This window comes from Serinus canaria, chromosome 18 (genome assembly GCF_022539315.1).
Source record: "Serinus canaria isolate serCan28SL12 chromosome 18, serCan2020, whole genome shotgun sequence".
Taxonomy (NCBI): domain Eukaryota; kingdom Metazoa; phylum Chordata; class Aves; order Passeriformes; family Fringillidae; genus Serinus; species Serinus canaria.
In genome coordinates, this window is record NC_066331.1 from 10,611,910 (window position 1) to 10,639,136 (window position 27,227).

At 51.0% G+C, this 27,227-nt stretch overlaps 1 protein-coding gene across 1 annotated transcript in view; it reads right to left on the reverse strand.

The window, feature by feature from the left end:
* MYH10 (myosin heavy chain 10) overlaps positions 1-27,227 on the reverse strand; it is a 92,030-nt gene that overhangs the window by 1,613 nt on the left and 63,190 nt on the right. Inside the window, exons 14-40 of the mRNA XM_050981414.1 lie at positions 25,897-26,070; positions 25,072-25,186; positions 21,528-21,721; positions 21,068-21,189; positions 20,627-20,696; positions 20,369-20,529; positions 19,691-19,799; positions 19,473-19,604; positions 18,512-18,718; positions 16,128-16,265; positions 15,541-15,664; positions 12,743-12,914; positions 11,817-12,029; positions 11,571-11,715; positions 10,416-10,622; positions 9,389-9,493; positions 8,247-8,399; positions 7,705-7,953; positions 6,996-7,208; positions 6,107-6,319; positions 4,392-4,553; positions 3,642-3,770; positions 2,874-2,962; positions 2,471-2,594; positions 2,180-2,388; positions 1,324-1,432; positions 370-542 (exon numbers count right to left, since the gene is read on the reverse strand). Coding sequence (XP_050837371.1) covers positions 370-542; positions 1,324-1,432; positions 2,180-2,388; positions 2,471-2,594; positions 2,874-2,962; positions 3,642-3,770; positions 4,392-4,553; positions 6,107-6,319; positions 6,996-7,208; positions 7,705-7,953; positions 8,247-8,399; positions 9,389-9,493; positions 10,416-10,622; positions 11,571-11,715; positions 11,817-12,029; positions 12,743-12,914; positions 15,541-15,664; positions 16,128-16,265; positions 18,512-18,718; positions 19,473-19,604; positions 19,691-19,799; positions 20,369-20,529; positions 20,627-20,696; positions 21,068-21,189; positions 21,528-21,721; positions 25,072-25,186; positions 25,897-26,070 — 4,211 coding nt within the window. The remainder of the gene's footprint in view (positions 1-369; positions 543-1,323; positions 1,433-2,179; positions 2,389-2,470; positions 2,595-2,873; positions 2,963-3,641; positions 3,771-4,391; positions 4,554-6,106; positions 6,320-6,995; positions 7,209-7,704; positions 7,954-8,246; positions 8,400-9,388; positions 9,494-10,415; positions 10,623-11,570; positions 11,716-11,816; positions 12,030-12,742; positions 12,915-15,540; positions 15,665-16,127; positions 16,266-18,511; positions 18,719-19,472; positions 19,605-19,690; positions 19,800-20,368; positions 20,530-20,626; positions 20,697-21,067; positions 21,190-21,527; positions 21,722-25,071; positions 25,187-25,896; positions 26,071-27,227) is intronic.

Below are 27,227 nucleotides of genomic sequence, written 5' to 3' on the forward strand. Positions count from 1 at the left end.
AGCTCAGCCCATTCCACCCCTGCCATGGCAGGGACACCTTCCATTATCCCAGGCTGCTCCAAGCAATGTCCAGCTTGGCCTTGGGCCCTGCCAGGGATCCAGGGGCAGCCCCAGCTGCTCTGGGCACCCTGTGCCAGGGCCTGCCCACCCTCCCATGGAAGGACTCCTTCCCAATATCCCATCCATCCCTGCAGCTGTCAGGAATATCCCTGTGGAATATCTGGCAGTTTCCCTGTTCTCACCACCAGGCTCCTGTTTGAGCCATTCCCTAACCCCAGCAGCTCCCCAGCTGGATGTGCCCCAGTGGGGTCTATGGAAGATCTCAGGTCAATCCCAGTCCAGGGGATTGTGTGTTCCAGGGGCACTGACCTTAGCCTGTTTTTGAGGGTGCTGACCTCCCTGCTCAGCCCCTCGTTGGCCTCCGTGGCATCGTCCAGCTCGCGCTGCAGCTTGCGCCGCGAGGCGTTGGCGCGCGTGGCCTCCTCCTCCGCCTCCTCCAGCTGCCGCTTCAGCTGCTTCATCCTGGCGTTGGCCTTCTCCATCTGCAACCAAGCCAGCACTCAGGGTCACCCCGGAGCTGCAGCCCCGACTGGGCATGCAGCACAGCCCCCACTGGGGACGCAGCACAGCCCCCGCTGGGGACGCAGCACAGCCCCCGCTGGGGACGCAGCACAGCCCCCGCTGGGGACGCAGCACAGCCCCCGCTGGGGACGCAGCACAGCCCCCGCTGGGGGCACAGCACAGCCCCCTCTGGGGACACAGCACAGCCCCCACTGGGGACGCAGCACAGCCCCCACTGGGGACACAGCACAGCTCCCACTGGGCATGCAGCACAGCTCCCACTGGGCATGCAGCACAGCCCCCGCTGGGCATGCAGCACAGCCCCCGCTGGGCATGCAGCACAGCTCCAGCTGGGCATGCAGCACAGCCCCCACTGGGGACGCAGCACAGCCCCAGCTGGGCATGCAGCACAGCCCCCGCTGGGCATGCAGCACAGCCCCCGCTGGGCATGCAGCACAGCCCCCGCTGGGCATGCAGCACAGCCCCCGCTGGGCATGCAGCACAGCCCCCGCTGGGCATGCAGCACAGCCCCCGCTGGGCATGCAGCACAGCCTTGGGCAGGCTCCAGCCTGGAGCCTGGAGCACCGTGGAGCCTGGGAGAGCAGGGTGGGAACAGCCCGTCCCAGCAGAGCTCACACACACACACAGAATCCCTGCTGGGCTTTCCCTGCTGGTTTAATCACCCCTCTAATTCCCTTTCCATTACAGTTCCTCTTCACTAGCCCTTCCCACCCCAACAGGTTTCACTGAGCCCCCACCCACCTGCTCCTTGTACTGGTCCGCGTGGCGCCGCTCGTCCTCCACCTGCATGAACACCTCCTTCAGCTTCTTCTCCGTGCGCCTCACCAGCTTGTTGGCAGCTGCTCTTTCCCTGCAAGAGCCCAAAGCCACTGCCTGAGGGCTGGGAGCACCAGATCTGCCCTCCTGGTACAGCTCTCTGAACATGCCAGACACAGCAGTGCAATTGATGCATGTGCCACAGCCTAGCTAGGATGCAGGGAGACAAGGATGAATGGATGCAGGGATGCTGGGATGCAGCTCCCAGAGCACAAAGCCTTAGCCCTGGGGCAATGTGAGCATGGCACGAAGAGGACTCAGAGGGTGCCTTCACAAGGAGATTGGACAGAGCAGCTTTAAAGCTGCTGCTCAATCAGTAACACAATCCTGCTGCAGAGCCCAGAGCACAGAAAGGACAGAGGTGTGGAAGAACAAACCCCACCTGCAAATGGGGAACCAGCTAAAAAAGTGAATGTTAAGAATAGGATTGCAAGGACAGATGGATAATTCACTGCAAAAAGACTTCTGGAGAGCACAGGATTCATCTCAAGCTGTCCCACATAAGCTGTTTCTCTAACCAAGCAATCATGGGACATTTCACTTTGTCCCAGGAAACTTCTGCAGCATCCTGTGGCTCTGGGACATCAACACCTTGCAGAATTCATGCAGCTGGTAGGAAGCAAATCCATTCTGGAACTCCCAACCCCAGCTGGAGTTGCCTTGTTAAAGTTTATCCCCTGAACATGAGTCTCCAGACAATGCACCCAAGGCCCTTCAGAAACATCCAGCATGGGATTTCAACCATTCAACCCCCAAAGGCAACCATGTCTTTTCCCCTTACTTGGCTTCCTGCTCAAGCTGTTCTTCAAGCTGTGCAATCTTGGCTTCTAGAGTAGAAATTGTTGCCTTGAATTTGGACTTGACAGAGCCCTCCAGCTCCTGCAGCTTGGCCTTGAGCTCCTTGTTCTGCCTCTCCAGCTGCTGCCGCGCGTTCTCGCTCTTCTGGGCCGCGCTGCGCTCGCCGGCCAGCTCTGCGTTGAGCGTGTCCACCTGGCAGGGAGGGACAGGGGTCACTCGGTGCCACCAGAGCCTCTGTGCACGTCACAGCCAGCAGCAGCTGCCCAGGGCTCACCTGCAGCGTGGTCTTTCGGAAGCGCTCGTTTAGCAGCTCCATGTTGCTCTGCTCCTCCTCCAGCTCCTCCTCCAGCTGGGCAATCCGAGCCTCCAGCCGGCGCTTCTCGTCCAGCAGGGCTGACCTGCACAGGGGAAGGGGTCAGGGGTGTCCAGAGCCAACAGAGCTCCTGGGGAGGTCACTCAGCATCAGGGAGACTCCTGAGCTGGAAGGGACCCACAAGGATCCAGCTCCTGTCCCCGCACAGACACCCCAAGGCTCCCACCCTGGCAGCACAAACACTCCTGGAGCTCTGGCAGCCTCGGGGCTGTTCCCTGGGGAGCCTGGGCTGTGCCCAGCACCCTCTGGGGGAATGACCTTTCCCTGAGCTCCATCCTGCCCTCCCTGGCCCAGCCTGACTCACTTCCCAGAGGCGCTGTTGGCGATCTCATCTGCCAGCTCGTCGCGCTCCTGCTCCGCGTGCCGCCGTGCGCGCTCCGACGCCGCAAACTCCTGTTGGGGGGGGGAAGAGTCAGGGCAGCCCCAGGAACCCCAGACCCCATGGCACACAGCCCCAACAGCCTCTGGGAGATACTGTGAACTGGGATATCCCTGGGGTTTATGGATAAAGTAGCAGGACACTCAGCTGGATGTTCCCTCGCTGCCCTGGGACTGCCGTGCCGTTACTTCTCCCTGTTGCTGAAGCCTTCCCCACCCAAAGCAAAGGGAAAAAAATCTGTGGAGATCAGTAACTCCCAAGCCCTCAGCAGCAGCAGAAACCACTGTGCCCCAACGCTCTGATAAACACAGTCAGTGTAAAGTAGGTGCTAAATTAATCAAATGCTTTAGGTTCTCACAGAGGTCTCAGCGTGAAGACAAGAAGAGAATAAAAATGAAAAAACTTCAGCACAACAGCACACACAGCACTGAAGCTCAGATTGTACATCTGCATTAAGTGGCAGAAACACTCAAGCATTTCCTAAGGACAGTGAAATGCTCTACAAGTGCCTCACTGAGGTCTGAAGGCCGCCCAACTCCACCTGGAGAAGGCCCAGACAGTGCCAGGTTATCAGTGAAGCTCCAAGGGAAGTGTGGTGAGTCTGGGCAACTGCTGCAAGCCTTGCCCTGCAGCTGAAGCAGACAGGAGAGGCACAGGGACAAAAAAAACAAATCTCTTGGATTTCCATCTCACCTCTTGGAGCTGGAGTATTTCTGCTTCGAGACTTTTGAGCTTCTTCTCACTCTCTTTGGACTGGGCAAAGATCTCATCCCTGGATGCTCGGGCCTCTTCCAGCTCCCGCTGGTAGTCCTTCATCTGAGCCTGCAGGTGGAGAGCAGGGTAAGGCACAGCCAGGCTGCACCAGGACAATCAACCCATTCCAGCTCTGAAGCATTTCAGCCTCTAAGAGATAAGGCTGGTCTCCCAAAGTGGCTTCATTCCACTTAAAGGCATTTCCAGCTCTTCTGTACTCTAAAATTTCATTTTCTCATCTTTCCACCCCTCAATGCCTGGTCGGAAATATCACACTCCAAGACTTCAAGCATTCCACAGAATAACGGAGTGGAAACTTAGAATGACCTGAGCTGGAATGGTCCTTAATTATCATCAAGTGCCACCCCTGCCACAGCAGGGACACCTTCCACTGTCTGAGGCTGCTCCAAGTCATGTCCAACCTGGCCTTGGGCACTGCCAGCAATGTGGAAGGTGGTTTTGTGAGAGGGGAGTTTGGAACAAGATTAACTTCAGGGTCCTTTCCAACCCAAATCCTGTGATTCTACAAAGGGATGAGTTTTGCCTCGAGGATAAATCCAGGCTGGACACTCTCAGACCCATCAGCAGAGTCTGACTCTCCTCCTGCCCTCAGCTGCAGCTGCAGTGAATAGAAGCAGCCCCTGGGCAGCCCCCAGGACAGATCCCAGCCCCCTGACCAGCTGTGCTTACCTGGAGCTTCCTGAGCTGTTTGATTGCTTCATCCCGAGCCTTGTTTGCAGCCTCAATCTGCCCCTCCAGGTCCTTCAGGTCCATCTCCAGTTTCTTCTTGGCTGCCACGGCCAGAGCGCGCTGCTTGCGCTCGTCCTCCAGCTCGGCCTCCAGCTCCCGCACCTGGGCACAAGGGCAGCATCAGCACCTGCACCAGCACAGCCCCTGCCAGGCTGGGCAGGGCCAGGCTGGCACCCTGGGCACAAGGGCAGCATCAGCACCTGCACCAGCACAGCCCCTGCCAGGCTGGACAGGGCCAGGCTGGCACCCAGGGCACAGGGGCAGCATCAGCACCTGCACCAGCACAGCCCCTGCCAGGCTGGGCAGGGCCAGGCTGGCACCCTGGGCACGGGGGCAGCATCAGCACCTGCACCAGCACAGCCCCTGCCAGGCTGGGCAGGGCCAGGCTGGCACCCTGGGCACGGGGGCAGCATCAGCACCTGCACCAGCACAGCCCCTGCCAGGCTGGCCAGGGCCAGGCTGGCACCCTGGGCACGGGGGCAGCATCATCAGCACCTGCACCAGCACAGCCCCTGCCAGGCTGGACAGGGCCAGGCTGGCACCCTGGGCACGGGGGCAGCATCAGCCCGAGCCAGGCTGGCAGCCAGGGACCCCTCCCCAGTGGCAGCCCAGGGGAAGGCACAGGGCAAGGCCATGTCCCAAATGGATCAGAGATCTCTGCACTGAGCTCAAGGGAAGCCCCAGGAAAGGACTCAGCTTCTGGAGCATTTCCATTTCAGCCTCCTGCCCACACTGCCCCCCACCCCAGGGGATGTCTCCAGGGCAGATGGAGCTAACTCTGATGGGAAATCAGAAGGAGAATCACCTCATTGTCTCAAGTAAACAATGGAACCATTCCCTTTGAACAGCCTGTCACTGGCACTTACACACCAACTTCTTTTCCCAAAATAAAACAAAACAAGAGTGTGTGAACAGCCAGACCTATGCCGAAACAAACTGAGCCAGAAATGGCACAGGTTACCAACATGAAAGAATATTCTGTTTTGAAGCAAATCTCCCTCCCAGTGCAAGGTCAGGAGCTCTTGTCCAGTTCAGATAACAGCAGCTTTGTCCTGCAGTGACCTTCCAAACCCTGCAGGCCAGGTTTATTCCTAGGATATCTCTCCACTGGTGATTCTCAGTTTTTGTTTTCTTGGCATAAATATTGACATTTTGGCTGGTCTGTTCCTGAGCACTTAATGTTGATTTAGAACCAAACATGATCTTCTGAAGGCACTTCTTGAGGCTCTTCTGATCTCTGTGTTCCCAGAATTCTCAAGACTGGAAACCTGGAAGCTCTGCCATGATTTGCATTTAAGAAACTGTTCCCTTCATTTAGAAGTCTGTCTCAGCATCCATGAATTTGTTCCTGGCCATCAAATAGGATGGGCTTGAAAATGCAGCTGAGGTACCCCTGTCCTGGGAACACAGCCAGGCAGCAACAGCCAAACCCAGGGAGTGGCTCTGGGGGCCACCAGCACCACCTGACCCTGCCTGGGGACAGCGGCCACCCCTCAGCCAGAACTATTTATGGTTTGTAAAAATGCTGTGGTTTGGGGTTTCTGGAGGGAATCTTTAAGCAAAGGGGTTTATTTTCCTGCAAGCACAGAGGCCCAGAATTGTGGCCAAAGCCCTTCCTCCCCTCCTGCCTACCACACAGAGTAAAACACACGTACTTGTTTCACCAGCATCCTCTTCTTCTCCTCGTTCTGCTCATCTCTGGCTTGCAGGTCTCTGTCAAACTGGGCCTTCATGGCCTGCATGTTCACCTCCAGACGGAGCTTGGCATCTTCTGTGGCCTGCAGCTCATCCTCCAGCTCCTCCAGCTGAGTCCTCATCTCCTCCACCTGCTGCTCCAGGGTTCTCTTGGACTTCTCCAGCTCGTGGACCTGGAGCACAAACTCTGCTCAGAGCTGTCCTGAGGGCTCTCCCAGCAGCAGGGAGGGCAGTGGCTGCCCCTGTCCCCTCTGAGCTGGGCACTGAGGCACAGCTGGCACAGCAGGGCTGGGGCTGGAGCAGAGGCCCCACAGGTCAGGGCACACCCACCCCCTCCCCCTGGCAGAAGGGGAATTGGTTTTGGGTAAGGATGTGGGGCTGGGGCACAGTGACACAGCACAGTGACACTCCCGGGGAAGGGCAGGGAGCCTCTGCTGCTGCCCCAGCTGGGTGCAGCAGGGAGGACACTGAAGGGTCACAGTTCTGCTCTGCCTTTGGTCCAACCACATCCTGCACCCCAGCTTGACCAGAGGGAACAGAAATCCTCCTTATCCCTCATTTCCACACAATAAATACACCCAGCAACACAAAATGGGGAGTGGCTGCCCTGATCTGTCCCAGCTGCACCACAGAACCAGCTCTGCCTGACTGCAGGCCCCCCTCCAGTGATCCAAAGTACAAAACTGGTGTCTGGGATCTCCACGAGGGTGACAACACAGCTCTTGAGGATGTTGGTTATGCTGGGCATTAATTCCTCCAGCATTCTGGGAGAGCTTCAGAAGGTTCTGCTCTGGTGCACAGCCCCCTCCCCAGGCAGGGAGATCTCCCTGCCATTGGAACCATACTCACATTTTTGCCCACATCATCTTTGGAGCTCATCAGGTCTTCCATATCAGCACGCAGCTGCTTGTTCTGCCTCTCAAATTCCTCCTTGGCTTCCAGGGCCTCCTCCAGGGCCCGGGCCAGGGACAGGGCTTTGGTTTCCTTCTCCCTGGCCTCTGCCTCAGCACGGTCTCGCTCCTCTGCATACCTGGCAGAAATGTTCTTTTCTTCCGCCAGCATCTGGATGTGAGAAACAATGAATCCATCTCCTGAGCTCCACAAGCAGGTCCTTCCTGCCCCAGGGGTTTTACTCATGCTCTAAGCTTATCTGGCCTTCAGGAGCTGTCTGGTCCCTCAGCTGTGATCAAAGTGCCAGGAAGGGAACAGCTACAGCTCCTCTGGGATGAGAGGAGGAAAGCAAGCCACTCATCCAGACTCGAGTTCCATATGATTCCCACCTTTCACTCCTCAGATCCCTACCTTGAGGGACTACAATCAAGCTCTAAAGGTTTTGTTCCAGCATAATTCTCCTTTCCTACATGAAGAGCTGATCCCTTGCTCTGCCGAGCCTCAGAGATGGCATTTGGCTCACGGAACAGGGAGTGGCAGCTGCTCCCAGGTTTACCAACACCCACAGCACAGCAGCCAGACCCTCCTTCCCCCCAGGCTCAGCAGCAGGAACGAGGTGCCATGTAAAACCCTGAAAAGCCAGGAAGGGGGCAGGAGGCTGCAGTACCTGATCAAACTTCTTCTGCTTTTTCTCCAGGTTGGAGACGATCTGGCGCTGGTGGTCCAGGTCCACCATCAGGTCATCCAGCTCCTGCTGCAGGCGGTTCTTGGTCTTCTCCAGCTTGTCATAGGCCAGAGCCTTCTCCTCCAGGCGCTGGCTGAGGGACTCCATGTCCTTCAGCAGCTTCTTCTTGGTCTCCTCCAGCCCTTCAATGGTTCCCAAGTCATCATCCACCTTCTTCTTGGCCTCGGCCAACTGAAATTCAACCAGAGCAAGTGGAGTCCCTTAGGAGAGGGAGCAAAGGCACAGGGGCAGAGTGCAGCAGCAGGAGCAGCTCCTGCCAGCTAAGGGAACACAAAACCTGGCACTTCTCAGGCTCTCAGAGGCCCCATCACACTTCAGGGCACACAGAATTATTGCTGCAGAGGAAACCTGACTCCAAACTCTGCCCCAGCACCCGTGGCAGTGCCATCATGTGCCCCCCAAGGCTCTGGGACACCTCTTTGGGACAGCTCCTCATGCAAGGGCTGCCATTCCCAGCAGCCTACCTGGGCCTGCAGGGCCAGCATCTGCTTCTCCAGGTTCTTCCTGGCCTCCTCCTCCTCCTCCTGCTGCTCCTGCAGGTTGTTCTTCTCCTCTTCCAGCTGCCTTATCCTGCTGCTGAGGTTGAGCTTCTGGCGGGTCTCCTCCTGGAGCAGCTCCTGGGACACAGCATGGGCAGGGCTGAGTGTGCTCCCAAACCCCCACAGCTCCACACAGGGTTTATTTTCCCCAGGTTTATTTTCCCTCAGATTTGGGGACAAGGACATGCTTTGTGAAGACATCTGTTATTTGGGTTCTCAACAAGCCACTGACCATTCATTTTGGGCACACTTAACCCTTCATAAAGCAGATTTCTGGTCAGGGAACCCCTGCCAGAGTCTGTTCTAGAAATTAAGGGATGATACTTTCCCATCTTTCAAGGGACTAGCCCAGAAGTCACCTTCAAAATGCATTTTTTCTTTTTTCAGATAAGCACAGAGCACCTGTTAAAAACCACCTGGGAAGAACATGGGGCAGTAAACCCTGCAATGGCAGCACGCTTCCAGCTTTTCTGCATTGTTTCAATATAAAGGTCACTTCAAAGGTGGAAACTTGTGTCACAACAAAGTAATGGAAGGTGTAACCCCCGTCCTGCTCCCTACAAACCCCTCCAGTTGTGATTAACATTATCCAGAGTTAGGTGGCCATCATTAGGACTTTAATACAGGCAAGATAAAATATATTGAACTGATGAAAATCTGCAGAAAGCTGCATTTTCTTAATTAAGAAGAAAATCTGACAGTTTGAACTTCAGCTATAAGAATTTGAAGCTGTCAGAAGACAGGGTATTGTTCCTCATATATCCCAATGGTATTGACATTAAATTCTGCCCGGAAAGGGTTTTTTTTATTTGATTCTTATCTCCCTCAGAGACAAAGACATAAAGCAGAACTGCCAGCTCTCAGGAAGTGAAGCTCAGATAACCAAAGCTTGCTTCCCCCCGTGGCTGAGCCATCCCAATCCATCCCATCTCACTGGGCTGGACAGGAAATTCAGCTGCTGCCCAGGGGGCTTCCCAAAGCAGGAATGAAATGTGTTTTCTGTTAGCAGGCAGCACCTCCCTGAGGAGCAGAGCTGCCTGCCAGGCTCAGCCCTGCTGCACACACACCTGTGTATCCTGAAGCTGCGATTCCAGACTGGCTGCATCCTTGGCAAACTTGATGCCTTTCTTCTCTGCCTCCTCCAGCAGGCTGGAGACATTGTCCAGCTCATTCTGCAAGGCAAGCAGCCCAAATGTGAGAGCACAGCCCAGATCCCACTGGGGCTGGAACTGCACAGCACAAACCTCAGCAAACTCCAGGTACAGAGCCCAACAGAGGGACACAGCAAGCTAAACCCACTGAAGTCTGGCCACAAAAATACAAATTGAATGTCAGTCCTGCAGTGCAGTAACAAAAGCAGAGCCAGCCTATTGAGCTCTGATATTTAGCACTTTGCTCTGATCCCTGCACTCACACTTTAATGCTATTTTGAATTCCAGGACCATCTATTTCATGCCAGCATTAATTCAGGGACCATAAGGGTGGCAGCTGGGTCTGAAGCATCCCTGCAAGAGGCAAGGTTACTGCCAGGTGCCAGCTCATTATTTTGGGCTACACTGCTTTATGTACACTGAGAGACGGCCTGAAAGCCTCCCCCCAGAGAGCTGGGCCATTCCCTGCTGGAAGTGCCTCACCTGGATTCACCTGAAGCCCTCATTGCTGGGGCTCAGAACTCAGCCATGGCTGCACTTTGCCTCTTTGCTCCATCTCCCAGACAAATGGGGCTCTGCTTGCAGCCCCTCCCTGCCAGGCTCCAGCCTGGAGCACCAAACCAGACTGTGGCTGCACCAGGTTTTGCTCATCCCTATGGAAAAGCTCAGCCCAGTCTGCTCAGTTCCCAGCCAGGGCAAACCCTGTGCTCAGCTGGCCTGGGCAGAGCTCCCTGCAGGATCTGCTCTCCAGGATGGAAGCACATCCTTCAAAGCCACTGCAGCTCTCACACAGCCCAGGACTGATGTCACACAGCCCAGGAGTGATGTCACAGCACCACTTTGAGGCTCCCCAGGTCCATGAGAGCCCTTGCTGAGGTCACCTCCCACATCAGGCCATTTCTTCATGTGATTTTTCAGGATTTTAGGATTTCCAGAGCCTTACCTGCAGCTTGTTTGCCTTCTCAGCCAGCTCCACCCTCAGCCTCTCTCCTTCTGACACCTTTGCAGTCAGCTCCTGCACCTGAGCATCGAGTTTCTTCCTCTTGTGCTCAGACTCTGCCTTGACCTGCTGCAGCACCTTCACCTCACAGGCCAGCTCCTTGTTGTCAGACTCCAAGCCCTGCTTGTTCTTTTCAAGGTTTGCTTTGAACTGGGGAAGACAAAAGGGAAGAAGTTCAGCTCTGTGCTGCAGGTGATTGTGCAGATCAGCTCCCATGCTCAGAGAGAAGCCAGGTGCTCAGCAGTGTGTGAAATGCTGCTGTGGAACCTTCTGGGTGTCAGCAGAGGCTGAGGAAGCCAGGCTGCTCTCCCCCAGGTGAGGGCAGGATCTGGCATGGCAGCCCTGGAAATGATGTTTGGGTAGCCCTGCAGGGAGGGAGGAATGTGCCCACTGAGAGCTCAGCACGGCTCATCCCCAGAAATCAAGGCAGGACAGGAACCAAGGCTGCCCTGGTTTGAGCAGGCAGAGCCAAGCAGCTCTCAGCACTGCACTGACACTTGTCAGAAGCCTTCACCAAGCAATCCCTGGCACCAGGGATGTCTCAGTGTCACCACTGCTCCACCAGGGCTGACACCCCCTTGTCCCAGGAGCTTGGGTTCAGATTGCAGGGTATTTTTCCATCTTTTCGTGCTCTTATTGAGAATATTGATTGAATAGGGAGCAGCAGACATGCAGAAGATTTTCAGGTGAATAAAGCTGGTGAAAATCACAGTTTCACTACTACATTTCTCACTTAATTTAGAATGCTAAGGAAGCTTCTGCAGTATTCAGAATACATGAAAGCATCACCACAGGACAGGAACTGCCTACACATTCATTTGTGGATGACCCCAGATGTAATTTCAAAACCCAGACACTCTTTTTTGAATAATTCTCCTTCTGGACAAGAGCAGGAGCCATGGCATCCACTGTGCCTCCTGCTGACCAGAGCACAGAGCACAGATGTGCAGCTGCAGCACTGTCAAACCAACAGGAGAAATCTCAGCAGCTGGGGTGGATTTGTGATGATGGAAGCCTCAGCTCAGGTCTCCTGGGAGGAACCACGCTGCCTGTGGTACTATAATAACCCCTGAAGCAGAAAGTTCCTTTTCCTCTCACCCTCTTGGCCTGCTCGAGCTGCTCAGAGAGCTCCTCCAGGGCAGTAGCATGCCTCTGCCTGATCTCCTGGATCTGGGCTTCGTGGTTTTTGGTTTCCTCCTCAATTGCTTTCTTCAGTTCAGCCACCTCCTGCTCTCGCTTTGTCCTGGAGGAAGCACAAAGGGTCACCCAAAAATCAACATTTCAGTTTTTTATAAATCACAGGTGAATTTTAGTGGTGCTTTCCTACACAGACCATGCCCCTACCTCAGCTCTTGCTGTGCTGCAGTGGTGTCCAAAGTATCTTCCAGTTCAGTTTTCAAAGCCTCCAGCTCTTCACTCAGATCCCTTTTCTGCTTTTCTGCCTTGTTCCTCGATGCCTTCTCAGACTCCAGATCCTCCTGGAGCTCTGCAATCTGGGCCTGCAGCTCCCTGATCACCTTCAGGGCATTGTTCTTCTGCACTGCTTCCTCATCCCCCCTGTCAAACAGGCACCACAGTTACTGGGGCTGCCCCTCCTCTCAGAACCTCCTGCTTAAATCAGCTACAAACACAGCTGAACTCTTCCACTGGAATAAAATAAATATCAACATTTATAGAATGCTTGGGCTGGAACCTTCAACATCTCAAATTCCCCCCACCATTGGCTGGGACCCCTTCCACTATCCCAGGCTGCTCCAAGCCCTGTGCAGCTTGGACACCTGCAGGGAGGGATGAAGGGTACCACAGAGAAAACCAAGGTGCACTCTCAGGATTATCAAGCTTCACTTTACAGCCAGGTATTCCAATTCTGTAGAGCTCAACACTGCCCCAGAAATGCCCCATCTGTAGAGTTTTCTCTTCCTGCAGAACTGTACTGAAAACATACAGGTGGTGTTCAGCACAACATGGGACTGCAGGAGTGTCACACAAACCCAGATAAAGTCTGTCCTGCCCAGCAGCACTTTGTTTAGACCCACTGAGAAATACACATTTTTCCCTCCTGAGGCCGAATTCTGGGAGATTAAAAAAGCTTCCAGAGCCCAAACACTGCTGTACCACAGGAGACTCTCCTTTGTGCAGCTTTGCAGAGGCAGGATGCTGAGGGATGCCTGAATTGCTGCAAATTTGGCATTTCTTGCTCAGCACAGGGCTCCAGAGCTGGCTGCTGCCAGGGAAATTCCCTCTGGGGGAGAGCTTTGCCCCTCTCTGACCTGGCCACAGCAGCCTGCAGCTCCTCTTCCTTCTTGGCCAGCTGGATCTTCAGCTCCTCAATCTGGGCTTGCAGCTCAGCTATTTGGTCCTGCAGGTCTGTAGTTTCCCCATCCAGTTTTCTTTTAGCTTTTTCTAACTCTTGGCGAGTCTTCTCCTCCTTTTTCAGGCGTTCTAAAGGAAGCACAGAATTAAACTCCTGTGGAATTGTCCCTCTTGTCACCCTCAGGGACTCTGGGGTGGCAGGAAGGGTGGGAAGTTTAATTTATGCTGCCTCAGTTCTTTCTCCTGCCTGCAGAAAAATGAAATGGCAAAGGAGAAGTGCATGACTTAGCCAGAAAGTCAGGGGAAGGTCTCTGACAACTGTGAATAGCTTGAGCTGAGGCCACAGGAACATCTTGGTAGAAAATAAGGAGTGGGATGTGACAGAGCAGCTTGAGCTGTTGGGCCAGATAATCACAGACATCAACACCCAAAAAAGAAGATAAACTGTGGGCTGGAACAACTGCATGGCTCTGGAAGGGCTAGGCCAGACTCCAAAAATCTCCTGGAAAATGGCACAGCTTTAATAAACCTAATAAACCATTTTACAAGAGCCTGTGCTGTTTAATCCCATCCCACCAAGATTTAGCAAAACTCTGCAGCCCTGAGAGCTCCCTCCCAGTGATTTATGGTGCAGCTGGGGTAGCCAGCCCTGAGCAGCTCTTTGGGACAGGCACCTCCAGCAGGGTCACAGCAACCTCAGCTGCCACTGCCACATTTCCTGAAAAATCCCTTCCCCAGCATTTCCTCTCCTGGGAAGCTGAGAAGCCTCAGAGAGGAATGAAAACAAGAATTCTCTGATTGCTGCTCCTGTGTTTGCTGCTCTGGAATGTGGTCTGGAGATTGTTCACCCACAGGTGCATGTTGGGTTGGTTTCCTGTCAATTGTTTTTAATTAATGACCAATCTCCATCAGCTGTGTTGGACACTGAGGAGTCAGTCACCAGTTTTTATTATTTACTCTTGGTAAGCTTTCTGATGCACCCTTTCTCTTATTTTAGTATAGCATTCTTTTATTGATATGATATGATATATAATGTATAATATAATATAATTTCATAATAAATCAGCCTTCTGAGAACATGGAGCCAGATTCTCATCTCCCCCCTTGTCCTGGGGACCTCACACCACCACACTCAGCCCCTGCTCTGCCCTGCCTGGGCAGGTCAGCTTTGCTGATCACAGCCCCAGCCCAGCTCTGAGGGCATGAATGGCACAAAAGTGCAATAAATGGCACAAAAGTGCAATAAAGGGCACAAAAGTGCAATAAAGGGCACAAAAGTGCAATAAATGGCACAAATGTACAATTCTCAGTGACAGCAGAGCTCATGCCCTGTTCAATCCTTTGTGGCTCCCCGGTGCAGGTTTTCCTCACCCCCTTCCCAAAGCTCCTCCTGCACAGGATGGAAAGGGAACCCTGGTCAGGATCCACCTCAGGGCCACCCTGGGCTATTTGGGGTTTTCCAGACCACCTAAGGTAACTCTGCTTTTCTCCAAGCAGTTTCACATTCCCAAGATTTGTACTTTCCGCTCTGTTTTCATGTGAGGCTCCTGGTGAGTGACACTCACAGCAGTGTCACAAGACCCAATTTTGTAATTGAGAGAGTTCACAGCAAACCAAATTCATTTTTTTCCCCAAATATCAGTGCCTAGCAGTGCCAAGACTCCAGCAGAGAGACCTTAATGGCTTCTTGAGTCATCTCCAAGAGTAAATAACATTTTACTCTGCTTTCCTAGCCAAGAAATGGCATGCTTTAAATGTAAGCTTTAATTTCCATTTTTAAGGTCATCAGTCTTGGGCTGGCTCTGTAACCAAAGACATCTGTCAAGCTCCTAGTCCTGATTTAAGCACACAGCTACTCCAGCATTATTTTCCAGTGAGTAAAGCTTACTCAGACCCACCTTAGGGCTCAGCAATCACTGTTAGCTCAGCACCTGCCTGCACAGATGAGGTGAAACCCTGACATCCTTCCAGAAGCACATCAGCCTCAAAACATGCACCAAGACAGGCCCCAACACACCAAGTGCAAGAGCCATTCCCAAATTAGGGCTCAGAGAAAAACTTCCTCTATTATTTTGCAACTTTGACTTGGCAGCTCATTCGTGTTGTGCAGTATCTATGGTAATTAAAATAAAACAACACAAAATCAAGAAGGGTTGCATATGGGGCAGGTTTAACTTGTGACAACACTGGTGAAACAATCAGAAATAAATGGCTAAAGGAATTTTGGATGGAATCATGGAATAGTTTGGGTTGGAAGAGACCTTAAAGCTCAGCTCCTTCCTTGGGCAGGACACCTTCCACCAGAGCAGGCTGCTCAATTAAAATAAAGCACTATAAAATAAAATATATCTATAAATGTAATGAAGATAAATATTAAAAAAGCAAAAGAAGCAAGATTTGCTTATTGAAACACAATCCTGGAAGCCTAAAGAGTGCCTGCTGCCATTGCTGCAGGAACACATGGCTCTGGGGCCAGAGAAAAGGGGGAGAAGATTCCAGGAGCCAGGATGTTTGCCCCTGGTGCCAATGGACACAGGCAAGAGCAGGAATTTCTGAGTGTGCCTACAAAGGACACAAATGGATTCTCAAAAATGAAAACCTGACAAGTCCAACAGGAGAGAGGCTGAGCAGGCAGATGCAGCAAGCCTTGCCAGAGACACAGATTTCCTCACCTGCCCAGCCCAGGTGAGCAGACCCTGCCCCAGGGGCTCCATTCCCTCCTGGGCTCCCCCAGGCCATTCCAGGCACTACAAACCTTCCAGATCAGTGATCATCATCTCCTGCTTGTTCTTCAGCTTGGCCAAGTTTTTGGCTTTCTCTTCTTCTTCAGCCAGCTGAGAAGAGCACTCAGCAATCCTATCCTCCATCAGCTTCTTTTCCTGGGGAGGGGAAAAATGACTTCAAAATGCCTTCAACACAGCTTCCAGAGCAGTGCAAACACAGGAATGTGCAGCACCCTCAGAGGCTGTCAGAGAGCACAAGGCTCTAGGACACATTTTGGTTCTAATACAGATTTCATTTCAAGTGATTGTCAAGATCAAGGATCAACTGGAACTGTTTGGAACCATGAACACATTTTCCAAGAGAGACCTGGAATTCAGCACACAGCAGGCCTGGCTTTAGGCCAGCACTGGGAACCTGTCTGCAGAGAACAATGGCAGCTAGAAACCATTTTCTCAGCTCTAGGATTTGGGAGAGTCATGATGCTGGGAAGAGTGCATGACAAACTCCCTCTGAATGTCAGCCCAAACTCATCCCCAGTGTCTCACACCCCAAAGGTGCCCCAGACCCTGTGACAGCAGCTCTGGGAGCTGTCCCTTGGCACCTCCCCACTGCTCCCACCTTCAGGAATTTGGAATTTTGGTCCTCCAACAGCAGGATCTCCTCCTCCATCTTCTTGATCTTTGCTTCAGCTGTCACTTTTTCAAGCTGCAGCTTCTGCCGAGCTCCCTCCTCCTCATCAAGCTGCTCCTCCAGGTCCTGGGAACAGAGACAACTGCATCTGAGCATCTCCCAGGTCATCCAGGGGTTACACTCAGGCTTTTTGAACTTGGTGGCAAAGATGTGTTATTCTGAAAAGCCTCCTGCCCTTCAAAAGCGAATTGCTCTGTTAGACTCATGTACAGATCAATGATCTGGTGAGGAATGAGGGGCCATGGGATGCACATGGAATTTTTGATGCTCTGCATTCCAGCTCTGGGTGAAATGTGCTCTCTGGGAAGCACAAACCCACTGCCACAGCCTTCACCTTCCTAATTCCAGCTGTAAAATAAAATATCTATAATTAATGACAACCAGTCAGATCAGGCTTCATGTCAGAGGCTTCCCAGCACACTGCAGCTGAATGGGGCACTTGGTGGAAAACCACCACGATCTGGGGAGAGATTCCACAGGAAAGAGCCCTCCTTATTTCAGTATCACAGCTGAGCCAGCCCAGGTATTGACACAAAGAGTTAAAAAGCAATGATGCCCTGTGCTTCTGAGGGTTCAAATATGATTCATTTAAATATCATTAATAGACATTTTTAAATTGCATCAAAAGCTGTGAGAAGTGGAGTTTATTCCCTCTTCAACTACTTTTAGTATTTTTAAAGACAGGTAAGTTCTCAACTACTCCCTTTTTCAGGGCCACCAATATTTAAAAGGAAGCATCTAAATAATCTGATTTTCAAAAACACCTCAGTCAAGTAACTTGGAGGAAATGACATTTTCTTAGTAAAGTCAAATGAGTCATTTCCTTCATGATGTTCCCTGGATTTCAGTCCAAAAGGAACATTGCTCATCACAAGGGAGCGCAGAGGGAAGAAGAGGAGAGCGAGGAGGGGGGGAAAAAAGAGAGAGAGAGAGGGGGAGAGAGGGGCACGAGAGTGGGAGAGAGGAGAGAGGGTTGCTGGGACGCTGAGAGTCAGGACGGAGAGATCTGAGTGGCCGGAGACGAGCAGGGGTGAGGAACTGCAGTGAGAGGGGATGGCGAAGGCCACGGAGCGAGATGAGGGGAGGAGACTTGCGGCGATGAGTGTACGAGGTGCGATGACGAGAGGGGTGACGAGATGGAGGGGAGCAGAGCAGGTGGCAGAGCAGTGCAGACCGGGGGGAGAGAGGCGGAGAGAGACGGGGACCGTAGAGCGCGAGAGGGGACCGCTTGCACGAGATCGAGGGGGATGAGCAGAGGGGAGAGCACGAGGGAGATGGATGCCCTGGGTGTAGGTGGAGAGGGAGACTGAGGAGGGGTGGAGGGGATTTGCCTCAGGGATTCCTCGGTCGAGCACGAAACCTGCAAGGGCGGAGCGCGTAGGGGAGAGCGTGAGGGGAGAGAGAGGTGGCTGGAGAGGGCAGAGGAGATGAGGCGGATGAGAGAGCGGGAGAGGATGGGGAGTGAGGAGAGGAGGCAGGATGAGAGAGGGAGGAGAGAGGGGAGAGGAGAGGGGAGGATCGAGGAGAGAGAGGAGAGAGAGGAGGCAGAGAGCAGAGGCCGAGAGGTTGAGACGCAGAGGGAGCCAGCTTGAGATCTGAGCTCGAGGTATTTCGAGATTATGAAGGAAGAGGGAGATGGAGCGGATGATGCGGACTGAGATGATGCGACGGATTCGGAGAGAGAGGGGAGGGAGATGGAGAGGAGAGAGGGAGGAGAGCAGAGATGGAGTTAGATTGATGAGGGGAGTGAAGAGAGAGGACGGAGTGTAGAGACGTGAGGGACTTTTTTTTTTTTTCTTTTTTTCGAGATGGAGAGATGAGAGGAGAGGAGAGGGAGCAGATGAGAGCGAGGATGAGAGACGGAGGAGTGGTGAGAGTGAGGCGCGATGAGAGGAGAGACGAGTTGAGCAAGGAGAGACGAGAGAGGGTGAGCACGAGGTAGACGAAGGATGACCGGAGGTGAGAGTAGAAGAGAGAGGTAAGAGAAGACGATGAAGTACGCAGACGACGAAGCGAGGAGAGAGCAGAGGCAGGGCGCGAAGAATGAGAGAGAACGATGGAGGAGCAGCCAGCGCCTGAGCAGAGGAGAGAGCGCGACGACTGAGAGAGGCGAAAGAGGAGGCAGAGAGAGCGACTTGAGGGGCGACGCGAGAAGAGAGAGAGAGAGAGAGACGAGAGTAGAGCGAAGAGAGAGAGAGAGGAGAGAAGAGGAGCATTTTTATCAACTCAGGAGCCAAATTCCCCTGTCCTGTAGAGAAGCTGAGGGAGCCTCCCCATCCTACTCCCCCACCTCCACTCACTGAGAACCATACCTGGATGTGGCCCTGCATCTTCTTCTTCTCATTCTGCAATATTTGGTTTCTTTCCTCCTCCTCTTCAACCCTGGACTCCAAATCATGGAGAATTTCTTCCAACTCTTGCTTTTTGGCTGCCAAGCGAGCCCTCATCTCCTCAGCCTCTGCAAAGAGCTCTGTCTCAGCCTGGAGCTGCTCTGCAAGGATGTTCTTCTCCTCCAGCACCTGCAAATACAAAAGGCAGCAAAGCTTTAAAAATGACACTTGAGAGCCTGTGGGGAGAGATTATACCTGTGACAGCCACAAAGGCACTTCAAGGCTCCAGCTCCTGCCTCCCATGTCCACATCCCAAACCAAGGGCTCCCACAAGAGGCTTTAGCAGCAGCCCAGAGGAACCAGCTCTGGCTCCAGCAGCATCTCCTGCACTGCTCCCTGCAGAGTGGCAGAGCAGTGCCATGGGCTGGTCCTGGCACTTCTGGCCAGTCCCAGTGCCCATCCCCAGGGATGCCACTTGTCCCTGGACATGGAGGCACTGCCTGCCAGCCCTGGAGTGCCCCCACCCACTGAGGGTCCATCCATGGGCTCCTTGTCTCTCCAGCTTAGAGAGCAGGCTGCCACACGGGGCACTGCCACAGTGCAGGCAGGTGACACTGGAACTGCTCTTCCTTTAGTCACCAAATTCCTGCCAGCACAGAAAGCAGAAATGAGAGCTGCAGAGCTGCCCCAAGTGTTTGTCCCAGCCTGCCCAGCCCAGGCACAGAATGACACTGCACTGAATTTCTCCTGTGAAACAGGGAAGGCCACAAAATGGGGTTTTGTTTTGGTAACATGTTCCTGCATCCCTATTCCACATTCCAGTGCTGAATCTTCCCAGTCCTCCCTCCAGCAGAGTGGGAATCAGCTCCCCTGACCCTCCTTGGCTCCCTCACATGGACACAATCCATGTCCTGCATATCACAAGCTGATCTTGGACACAAACCTGTTGATGTTTCCTTTCCATTTCCTCGAGCTCTGCCTCCACTTTTGTCTGTTTTTCTTTCACCTTCATCAGCTCCTCATCCTTGGCCTGGAGCTCTTCCTCCTGCCGAGTGACCTGCAGAAGAGGCTTCACCTGCACAGGTGTGAAATGAAGATGTGAGAGCCTGCCCTCAGCTATTTCCAGGTGAATGAAACAGAAAAGAACAGAACAGGAGGAACCTTGGTGAACACTCTCCACCACTGCCAGTGCCTCAGCTTCAGATATGCAGCACAATTCCTCTGCAGGATTTTCAGTGCACTCAGCTGCTGCTGCTTCTTTGCAAAGGCCCTGAGGACAGCAAGAAGTTAAAGAAATCAATGTGTTAACTGCAGCTGCCCATCATTTAATTTTTAGGTTACCCAACCCTACAACACTTACAGACCATGAACAGGCTTATAAATAAAGTTTTAATAAGTACACTGAATTTATGAGTTCTTGCTCCTAGTGTCAGAGCAAGAGCTGCATTCACCACTTCCAATAATTAAAATGCTGTTTGCTCTTATCTCAACAGGTTTTTTTCTTAAAAATACAAAATCAGGATGGATTGGCTACTTTAATTTTTAAAAAGCAGCTTTCCAAAGAACTTCCAGGACCCTCCAGTGGGACAGGAGGAGACACAAAGGAATTTGCAGCCATAGTAAAGGGCTGTGTGTGCACAAAGGCAAGAGCAGGAAAGGAGATATCCTTAAGGAATGAAGGTGCAAATTCTCCCTAGGCAAAAACCCTCTTAATACCCAGGGTACAATTACAGTTCCTCAGGCAACACACTCAGAAAATCTCTCCTGAAATTCAAGTTTTAAAGCACAGCTCCCTGTCAGAGGGAGCCAAGGGAAGATCCAGTGCCAAAGCACACTCACTTCCTGGCCAGGTACCCCCTGCACACTGCCTGGAAGAAGATGATGATGTCGGTGATCTTCAGGTCCCTCTCTTCCTCCAGGTGTGCCAGGACTCCAGCTCGGAAGAAGATCTTGCTCTGCCCAATTCTGTACAAGTTGGGGTCCAGCTCCAAGGCTCTGATCTGAACAGACAGGCAAGGGTGCTGTTGTTACACCAAGAAAAGGGCAATTCAGGGCAATTTTTCAGTGTTTTGACAGCATTGAGCTATGAACACTTACCATACGCTCACAGGCCTGCTTACCATCCATGAAACCTTTGGGAATTGCATTGGGAGTGAGGATCTCATACCTGGAAGGCAAATGGAAAAACACCTTTATACTCAGCAATAAGCAATGTGATTTATTGTATAAACTTACTGATTTATAGCATAAACAATTAATCTTAATTAATTAAAAATGTATAGCATAAACAAAAAATAAAGGACAGCGAGGGAATTCCTGCAGGAAGCTTTTCCAGCAGCCAGTTTTGGATTGTTTCCTTTGCCTACTGCCCTCAGAATAAACTGCAGCAGTTAAACACATGAAAATCAAGGCCTCACAATCAGGTTTTGATTTTCTTTGGGCTGGGCTGGGGGAGAAGGGAGGAATGTGGGGTCTTCAATTATTTAATAAGGAACTCCAAAGGTTCCTAAGAACTCAGCAGGCTGTGGCTGCCTTTACCTCTGCCTGAATTCCTGGAACACGATCCTGTTTGGGAATCCCTGCCGACAAATCCTTATTCCTTCCAAAACCCCGTTGCACCGGAGCTGGTCTAGAACCAGGTGTGGGTCCAGTTTTCCAGCCTGGACAAAACAAAACACAGATTCTTTTAATTGGTATGAAAGTAATTATTAAATTAATTCTAAAATTAACTTATATTATTGAATTTTAAATTAAATAAATTAAATAATAAATTAAATTAATTACAAATTAAAAAATTAAATTATATTCTTAAATTATTTATTACAGTGGCAAACTGTCCTTTCAGTTTTTCAGGCCAGAAGCCAGCTGGGTGAGTCAGGGGACGTGCAGGGAACTCTGAGCAGACACTGCCCAGTGAGACAGCCCTGGGTGGAGAAGGAGAGCCCGGGCAGGTGAGAGCAAGGAGGACCAAGCAGCAGGAGTGGCCTGCAGCCCCTACCCTCTTCTCGTGGTTGGGGATGATGCAGCGCACGAAGTTGGGGTTGGTGTTGCGCAGCGTGGCCATCAGCTTGGTCAGGGACTCCTTGTAGAGCTGGCCCACGGTGCGGAACATGCCCTTCTTGGTCTTGTAGGCAGAGCCAAAAGCCGTCTCCGTGATGCCCGTCACCTGGTCCAGCCCCACGATGCGATCCACTGCGGGCGACAGGAGGCGAGGGCTGAGCAGGGTGGCCCTGGTGGCCCTGGTGGCCCCGGTGGCACGGGAGCAGCAGCACAAGCCGGGGACAGCGCAGCGGGACCGCGACACCGGGCGCAAGCTCAGGGACCAACAGCCACAGACTCATCGAGCACACGAGTGCAGCTTCAGGAGGTGCAGCTGAAATATCCAGCTCTTTAGCTGCAGTGCTACATGACCAGGAGAGCTGATTTCTGTCTTTAAATCCCTCTGTGGAGAGGTCAGTGCCAGCTCTCTCTCTGAGCTCTTACAGTGCACAGTGCTCATGGGCTGAACATTTGCAATTACATCTGTGCGTGAAAAGTCACTTGTGACAACAGAATAGGTTAAATAGAATAGATTAAACCTGAGTTTAGCTCATGTTTTAATAGAATTTACAGAAGAGTTGGAAAGAGTGTTACTTCAGTGACAAGAGGGGAAAAGCATCTGCCAGATTTGGCTCAGCTGCTGTTTGGAAGAGTTCTTCCAATTTTTAAATACACCTGCAAAGATCTCCCTGCCCAAAAGACAAGTTTCAAACCAGGAAAACTCCACACCAAAGCACTTCCAAGGTGCCACAAAGCACCACAAAAGAGATTTGCCTTTGACTTTTTGGAACATGGTGGGTAAGGACCTCGAGGGTTTGTTTTTCAGAAGCACAATTAGAAATGTGAGTGCCTTTATTAAAACCTTGAAGGGGATTCCATGTGCATGTCAAGGATTGTTAAACAGGTCACTAGAAGATACATGGGTGGTTTAACACCTCAGTAATCACAGCTGGTGCTTCTCAGCACTGAGCAAATCCCAACATTTGTGGGTTCTCCATGAAATCCAAGCTGGGCAGGCAGAAAAAGAAACTGTTTGCAGGCTACAGCTTCAATTTTGTCACATTATCTTCAAATTAATTTAAACCAAAGCAGAGGGAATTATGCTTTGCTACCAGGGTTATCTGACAAATAAGGGACACTATTTAACTTCTTCCTTATATTCAACTGGTCAAAGGTCTATCAAAAAAAAAAAAAAAAAAGGAAAATGAAAAGCAGAGAAACACAGGGCAGCAAATCTGAATAATCAGTTGAAAGTCTTGCATGTAGAGCAGAGCCTGGATCCTCCACAGGGTTTTGAACACAAGAATTAAATTAAAGTTGGAGAAATAAGTAGGTGGCAAGGTGTTTCTAAGGTCACACCCCAAATATTTGTTTTGAAGCAGAATTCAGTCCCAAATCAGAGATGGGATAGAGACTACAGGAGTCAGTTTTCTGGAGAATTAAATGATTGTCAGTATTAGAAACCTGCACCCACCAGGCCCCACTAAGGACTGCAACCACTCAGCTTTTTTCACCTTGTACTTCCTACAATCTGGCAAACAGATCTGATCCTGCCCAGTTCTGGTGGGTCCAGCTCTAGGAGGGTCACTCATATTCCAACCAGGATGACTGGAGTTAAATGTGAGCTCTGCCTAAAGGTTTAAAGCATGAACTGCATGACTGGGCCATCAGCCCTGGATCAAAGCTCTGCAGGAATTCCTTTGGGAACACCCCTGTTTCCTCAGGGATGGGATCTATCAGGAGTGGTGAGAGATAAACCCAAACTCTGAAGGCACAACCCTCACATCCATGTGTTTCTAAACTTGGGGAGAGGAATCCAAGAAGGATGAGGAAGTTGAACTAAATATCTAAAGTGTCTTCAAAGACATTCCAAGTGCATTTCTTGATTTCTCAATACCCCAAAAAACATCTGCAGCTTATATAAATATTAAAATTAATAGGCTTTTAAATAAAAGAACAATTCCAACAAGGCTGGAAGAAGTTTCTTTCACTTTCTACCCCCACTAAAACTGCAGCACTCATCCTGATACTTCAAAACATTCTTGAGCTGTCCTCCCAAAAGGAGGCAGCCACATCCTAAAACATCCCAGAGTTTTGTCAATGTTGGACTGCAGAAAGAAGCTTGATAGTGTTCCAAAGCTTTTGCATTCTCTCAAATGCTTGCAGCTACCAGAATTGTCACTTAGAGGCAATTCTACATCTCCTTGTGGAACCAGGAAGCAACAAACCTTTCCATCTGCAATGCAAACCTGGAGATGCTTTGTGTGTGTGCAGCAGCAGCTGGACAGGAATGCACTGGGGGCCCCGGGGGGGCTGGGGGGGTTTCACCTAAATCCAGCATGAAATGAGAAGTTCATGCAAGCCTACGAGCAAAAATGGTTCTCCTGGAGGTACAACAGCCCTGCCTCAGTAGGCCTAGTGTTTGATATCCATTCACCTGGTGGCTCATGAAGACCAGAAATATTGTCATAGAAACAGGCTCTCTGAATATTCTGAATCTCTAAGGCAGAGAAACAGCAGAAACACAAAGACAGAAGAGCAGATACACAAGACACTTGAGTTAGTAAAAACAACAGGTTCATCAATTGCAAACACACTTCACTGTGCACAACACATCCCATGCACATTCCAATGGCCTGTGGGAACAGGGAGTGAGGATTTGGACCAAAACAGGATTGCTCTCTGTGTGTGTCCTCCAAGGGAAAGGGGCAGATCCCCAGCCAAAAAGTTCTTTACAGATTCATTAAAGCTGCTCTCTCTGGCTGCCCAAGGAGGGAAACTCAGCATTAACCTGCAGCACCACCTACATCACAAGCTTCATTTCCTCCTCAGGTACCAAACTGCAGGGCTTATATCCTGTGATGTGTAAATACACTCTAGTTAGTAGACTGTGATGCTAAAAAGCAGAATAGAAAAGTCCCTGCTAAGTATTTCTGTGGCTATTTCTGCTTTTTGGAGTCATTTGGTGCAGGTACTGCTAAACACTTCCAGGTGATGGGCAGGTAACCTGGCTGAGCAGCAGTGTGCAGGTAGAACAGGATTTGATTTTAATCTCTGCAATGAATTTTAGGAGATGTGGAATTTCCAGAGTACCACCCACCAAAGCCCAGGAAATAACTGTGCTGGTGCTCACAATGTTTACAGTGCTCTGCCAACAGCAAGAACCAGCCCAGCTGCTCACACTCAGGACTCCACTGCAGCAAGTCCCACCCAAGAGTCTTGGACAAGACTCCACATGAAATTGGACACAGGGAAACAAGTACTAAGTGAGTATCAGTTCCAGTAATGACCATGAGAAGCAGCTACTCAGAAATGGTACATGTGCAAGGGACCAGAGGTGCAACTCAGCTTCCTTGGTGGACTTTGGGCACTAAGAGAGAAAATGCTGTAGGGATTTACAGTGGAGAAGTGGAGGGTGAGGAAGGAACAGGCATAAAAACAAACCCCAAACACCTCATCCAGCAAGGTGAAATCACAACAATCTGTGCTCAGAGCTCTCTTACCATCCTTCCAAAGCTCAGCCACGAATTTGTCAGAGGACTGGTGCAGCAGCGTGGCCACGTTGTCGTTCAGGGGGTCCATGTTCTTCATCAGCCACTCATCTGCCTTGTAGTCCACCTGCAGGGCAGCCAAGGGCTCAGGCTCAGAGCAAAACCAGCTCCAGGTTTCCATTTCTCAGCAGCAAACATCAGAGGTGTTTTCCTCTCAGTGCCCATGCTCAGCATCACCAAGGCTGGCAAAGACCTCCAGGCTCAGCTCCAGCCCTGCCTGGTGCTCACATTTGCTGGCTGAGCCTCCTCAGGACAGCTCAAAGCACCACGAGTTTGCTTTTGAAAGAGTAAATTGGGGTTTTCTATAAAATTCAGCAGTCTGGCTGCTTTCTTACTGACAGCTGGGTGTTTGTTTGCTGCCCACTTTATTGCCAAAATAAGTTTCATTGTGAAGGTGTAGCACCAGCCCTAGGATAGACACCAATCACTTTATCTAAATTACTGGGGAGTAAATTAAGGATGTGCTGCAGCAGGATTTTTTAGAATTTCTGTATAGAATTTGATTCTATACAGAAAACAAAGTTCTTATCTGTAAAGGGACAAACCTGTGGTTTCCAAATAAACCCCAGCTCAGCAGCTAGAAAATCACTGATACAAACCTGGGCTTCATTCCAACCCAGGGAGCCCTAAAATTCCCTAACTGCCTACAGAGATTCCCTAAAATCTGTAGACCAGCATGGTTCTGCTTCAACCAAGGCAAAAATTGTCTATTTTTGCATCCAGAGAACTTTCCCCAAACCAACCTTTCCAAACTAGAATTTCACGTTGAGCCCTTACCTTCCCTGCATAGTGAATAATGCAGAAGTCTGCTTTGTCCTTCAGTTGTCTTGGCTTTTGGAACTTGGAATGAGTTCCTTGCTCTTGGACCAATTTCTCCACAAATGTCTTGTCAGTAGCTTTAGGGAACCAGCATTCTTCATCCAGCAAGGCCAACACACCAGGAGGATTTGCCTGAAAAGCAGGTTGAGAATGTGTTCATGTTTTATAGATGCATATATATAATTTTAATTTTTTTTCAAAGTTTAATATTTCCAGTGCACCACTGAACATCACAATAAGGGTAATCCAAAATGCTTAATTTCAGTTAAAACAAGCTGTGGGGGAGTCCAGGACAAGAAAGATGTTATGGCTGATTCAAACAATCCCATTCCAATATCCATGGGGACACCACTGAGCTGGTCCAGTGCTGACCAGAGCCTTGCTTTGCAAGGAGTTCAGCTACAAACCTTGCTTGGCAAAGGTTTAGACTCAAAAGGTTCTGAGGGAATGCAAAGTTCACCCTTTTGGTGAGAGATACAGGTACACTGAACCTGGCATCACACGTACAGAACAACTGGCAGGGTACTGAGGTTTGCTTTGAAATTAATAAATAACCTGAGGTGGTTCAGGATATTCACCTAAACATGTGCACACTGAGGGCAGCCACACTTGTCCCCTGAGGCTTTTTGGAGGAGATTTTACCTTCCAAGCAGGCAGACCTCCCTCAGTTCCACACGCAGAGTGCAGACCTTTGATAACTGAAACAGGATTTGCCTTTTCCCACAAGAAAACAGGAATGCAGCTTTTCTGCTGGTCAGGATGCACAGCAGCACTGGGAGCTCACCTGCACCCCAGGATACACACAGACAGGTAGGGAGGAGTACCTGCACTGGCCCATGTTTCATTTAAATGGTGCTGAGATGGACAGAACAAACTTTCAGGAGTCTGCTCTCCCCATCTGCAACTCAGCTTCCATGGATTCAGCAGCCAGAGGAGGATGTTAAAAAACACAGAGACTAAAACCACTTTTAAGATCCTGTTTTCCTATTTGCAAGGCAATTTTCTGAGGGGAAACTCTACTCTACACAAAGTTTCAGGAATTTTGCTATTGATTTCCAATGAAGGAAGTCTACCACAAGTCTTGTAAAAACTTTCTACCTGAGTCCCAAAGCTCCTACACCACAATGGCACAGCTTAATGACACTGACAGGATCAACGACTTCATCAGCACCAGGGAAAAAGGTATAAAAATAGCAGCTTCACATCTTGAGCTCAGTGTTTTACACTGACAGAAGGGCAAAATCCCCTCTGGATAAATCCTTTCATTAACAATACACAGTATTTTAGAT